Genomic DNA, 4256 nt, shown 5'->3' with positions numbered 1-4256 from the left:
TGCAGTTGGCCCCCCTCCCCAGCCAGTCTGGGAGGGGCCTTGGATTTGAATGTGCAGACAAAAGGGAAGGTGCAGGGGTGAAATGATTTGCCCAGAAAATCAGTAGCTGATGCAAGAGAGGACCCTGCTCTGTCCATTGGACTGTGCTGCCAGTGTCCTAGATAGGATGGGAGGGATGGTGGAAAGGAGTAGCCTAGCCTGGGGACTCACCCATGCCTTTCATGGTCTAGGTTCATGGAGCTGGCAGAAGTCATCATCGTCATTGGGGGCTGTGATAAGAAAGGCCTCCTGAAACTGCCCTTCACAGACCTCTACCACCCAAAGAGCAGGCAGTGGACAGCCCTCTCCAGCGTGCCTGGCTACACCAAGTCAGAGTTTGCTGCCTGCACACTGAAGAACGATGTGTACATATCAGGTGAGATACCCTGGACCAGATGGTCCCTTCCCGGTTGCAAAGAACAGCATGACCTCTGCTTGGACAGCCACTCCTTAGGTCTATTCACTAGGACTCATTCATGTGCATCCCAGCTTTGGAGCAAGGTCACTTCTTGGTGAAGTTTGTCCTTAGGTGGTCTGGATTTTGCTGTCCCAAGGAACAATTTTGCCTTTGAGGAGGATGGCAGTATTAAAAAACCTTTCCCTCCTATTGGGCATCTGTCAAAAGTGTTCAGCTGTGGAATGAGCTGGTTTTGGTGTGTGCTCTCAGACAGGGTTTCCTAAAACATCGGTGTCTCCTGCCTGTCTCTCACTTAAAATATAATGCCTATCAAATGAGTTCTATATAAGGGATGGAGCAGTGTAACAAGTGCCTTCAAGTCCAGATGGTATCTCCCTTGGGAAGCTGAGTTTACATGACCATAACGTAATAACTGTATTCTGGCCTAAGTTGTTCCATTGCATGGAGGAACTATGCAATATTGTGGTGTAATGAGGTGATGGGGCTGTCCTTGGGATCGCACCAGCCCTCCATCCCTCTGTTTTTCAGGAGGACACATCAGCAGCAACGATGTTTGGGTGCTGAGCTCCCAGCTGAATGTCTGGATCAAGGTTGCTTGTCTGCAGAAAGGCCGATGGAGGCACAAAATGGCAACACTTCAGGGCAAGGTAAGCAATGGCCTGAATTTTGGAAGAAGCCACGTGGAGCACTGTCCCCCACTTCTCCTGCTGCCCAGTACAATGAGAAACTGTCAGTGTGTGTTTGTCTTCTGGGTCATTTAGAGATGGTTTTGATGGGAGAACAACTAGGACATAACCAGGATGTCTTTGTTTCAGTTGGGTGTGTGTTGTCACCTGAAGTAGCCACCAATGAAGTTGTAGCAATAAGATCTACCATGGGATGGTGCAAGACTTCCGCAGATAGCTGTGTTAAGTCTTTGGGTGAGTTATACAGTGTGGGATGTTTCATAGAATCATAGAATGGTTTGGGTTGGAAGGGACCTTTAAAGGTCATCTAGTCCAACCCCAAAGTTTTACTGTAGCTTGATGTTTGTCTTTCTGGCCAAGTCCTAGCCTCCCCTCTCATACGCCGTGACAGCGTAACCCATTAGGTGAGTCCTGGAGTTTCTAATTGGCTTGCTTTGCTCCTTTTGTGGCAGATCTATGCTGTGGGAGGCTTTGATGGTTTTTACCGCCTCTCCAGTGTGGAGTGCTATGACACCTTCTCCAACAGCTGGTCAACCTTGGCCCCGCTGCCCCAAGCTGTGAGCTCGGCGGCTGTGGTCTCCTGCCTGAACAAGCTCTACGTGCTGGGCGGTGCTGTGGATGACACCGCTAACACCGACAAGGTATTGCTGGGGCATCAAGAATGGACAGAGACATAAAAAAGAAGGTTTGCCAGGGAACGTGGAGGGAAATGGGGTTGTCCTTAAGCTAAAAGGGCGCATTTTTTTGAAGACTAATGAAGGCTCCCTTATAAGAAGATGAGAAGTCATACATTTAAACGGAAGCCAATGAGCCTTAGGGACCAGAGAGGAAAGGTGTCGGGAGTTGACAGTATATTAGGCATGGTTTCAGTAAAGCCTGTTCTACTCTGAAGCCTGGTCAGCCTTGAGGCACCACAGGAACAAACCTGTGGGCATTCACTTCAGAGAAGTAGCAAAAGTAGTAACTGCCTGGAGAAGACCTCTGCAAGCCGGGCGTGATGCTTCTCGTCTCCTGAGCCGCAGGAAGAACCACCAGTGCTTCTCAGCTCCATCTCTGAACACTTAACCATGTGCTGTCTGGGTCAAGGACAGCCACCCTGGGGGCTTGTAGTTTGTCTGGGAGACTTGAATGCAAGAGGGAATGCTAGAATCCCTCATTTTGCTCACTGCACTGGTCTCTGGGTGTTGAAGCTCCCATCCGTGTTTCTGTCCCCTTGTGCTTTTATTTCTAGTGAATAGTGGCTTCATCCAAGCAGGGAGATGTAGTAAATTCATGTTCCCATAGCTGTGTTTCTCCTCCCAGGTGCAGTGTTACGATCCAGAGGACAACAAGTGGACGCTCTTGTCTCCCACCCCTTTTTACCAGAGGTGCATCAGTGCTGTCTGCTTGGACAACATCATTTATGTTGTAGGTGGACTCCTCAGTAAAATCTTCAGCTACGATCCAAGGAAAGACAGCTGGCGAGAAGTGGCCACCCTCCCTGGGCCTCTGGTAAGGAAGAGGTTTAGGAAAGAAGCTCTGAGCCTTCCCCCTCTCTCTAGGATAGGAGCCATCTGTGCTTTGCTGAGATTGAAGGCCAGGAAAATATGTTCTGGGTTTGGCTCTGAGCATGTGAACGTGACCTCTGCAGAGCAACTCAAACATATGTATTCAACCCAAGTTTTCTTGCTGAGGCTGGGGCCACACTAGCTATTAATGCCAGAGGAGTGGATCTGTAGGGTGAAACCATTGGTGTTAAGGACTTGTGGTCCACACTATGTGTTTCAGGGTGAGGGTTATACTGGCTCTAGTCTGGTCTGTGGACTCAACACGGACTTGTGGTGGTTGTCTGTCTTGGTTTAGTGTCATCATGGTTTTGCACTCGAAAGACATGCTGCAATGTGAGCTGTGGCACAGTGAAGAGAAATGATGGGACACGTCTCATCCCGATCTGAATTAAAATGCCCGTGTCAGTGCACCCTTATAAATGGCTTTCACGGGGAGGTGCCAGCTGGGTCGCTGGTTCTCTTGGTGTGCTTGTGAGTTGGGGGGATTGCCAGAAACAGCAATGGAACCATCACTGGATTGAGGTATTTCAAGTGCCTAAACTCTCACTGAAACAGTAAGAATGCAGCATCCCAAGATCTCTTATCTTACCTACTTCCACTCCCTTCTTCTGGGCAGGTGAAAGTTGAGCCCATTGCAATGACTTACCCCCTGCTCAGCCCCCTTGCCTAAAGCTGGAGGCTTGCTCCTCAGCTTTTGGGCTTTCCTTCTGCTTTCCAGGAGAGTTGTGGCCTGACGGTGTGTGGAGGGAAGATTTACATCCTGGGTGGCCGAGACGAGAACGGAGAAGGCACGGACAAAGCGTTCACTTTCGACCCGGTAACGGGGAGCGTGGAGCAGCAGCCGCCGCTGCAGCGCTGTACCAGTTATCACGGCTGCGTGACCATCCTGCAGCGCATGAACAGATGACCACAGGGCTCCAACGGCGTCCACCTCCCACCCAGAGCCTCCCCTTGAGACAGTGGCCACCCAGCATGTGGACAGACATCTCACCTTTGTGCGGGGAAGGGCAATACAAGCCACTGAAGAAGATGTGCTCCAGCCAGCCCCTGAGCAGCCTCTATTTTGTTTTTCCTGGTCTCATGTGGCTGTGATGATGGTCTAGGTCAGAGGATGAAAGGGTCCTGGGCTGTGTGAAGCTGCATCGCAGACCTTGCCACAGTAGGATTCAAGTAGCCTTGCAGCCCCTGGAACTACCGAATTTGACCTTTACTTAGGTTTTCCTGGCTGTAGATTACAGTTTTCTGTTATGTTGGCAACAGAGGCTCGCTGTCCTGCAAGGACATTTATTTGCTGCTTTCTGATGCCCAAGACTGTTGCAGTAACAATTACAGTTACAGGATCCAATTCTTTAGCTAAAGCTATCAGATATTTGTGCATTTAGCTCTGTAGAACCCTGTGTCAAACCACGGTGGTGACCTAAATGGCCATTAACGTCCATGAACAGCTAGTCCCATTACAGTGGAGAGCTGAGATTGAGACTTCAAAGCTGATATCCCGAGAAAATTTCTCCACTAAATCCCCAAAAGCCTGGTTAAATAGTCCAAGCTCTGATTCCATTCTGCACA

At 49.8% G+C, this 4256-nt stretch overlaps 1 protein-coding gene across 1 annotated transcript in view; it reads left to right on the top strand.

The window, feature by feature from the left end:
* The window catches only part of KLHL35 (kelch-like family member 35), a 6071-nt gene extending 2474 nt beyond the window's left edge, over positions 1-3597 (top strand). Inside the window, exons 2-6 of the mRNA XM_009586760.1 lie at positions 231-415; positions 986-1104; positions 1596-1784; positions 2446-2634; positions 3409-3597. Of these exons, the coding sequence (XP_009585055.1) occupies positions 231-415; positions 986-1104; positions 1596-1784; positions 2446-2634; positions 3409-3597 (871 nt within the window). The remainder of the gene's footprint in view (positions 1-230; positions 416-985; positions 1105-1595; positions 1785-2445; positions 2635-3408) is intronic.
* The last annotated feature ends 659 nt before the right edge of the window (positions 3598-4256 follow it).

Source organism: Fulmarus glacialis, unplaced genomic scaffold (assembly GCF_000690835.1).
Source record: "Fulmarus glacialis isolate BGI_N327 unplaced genomic scaffold, ASM69083v1 scaffold1430, whole genome shotgun sequence".
Taxonomy (NCBI): Eukaryota; Metazoa; Chordata; class Aves; order Procellariiformes; family Procellariidae; genus Fulmarus; species Fulmarus glacialis.
Note: the sequence above shows the minus strand (reverse complement) of the source record. Positions and strands in the feature narration are given on the sequence as shown.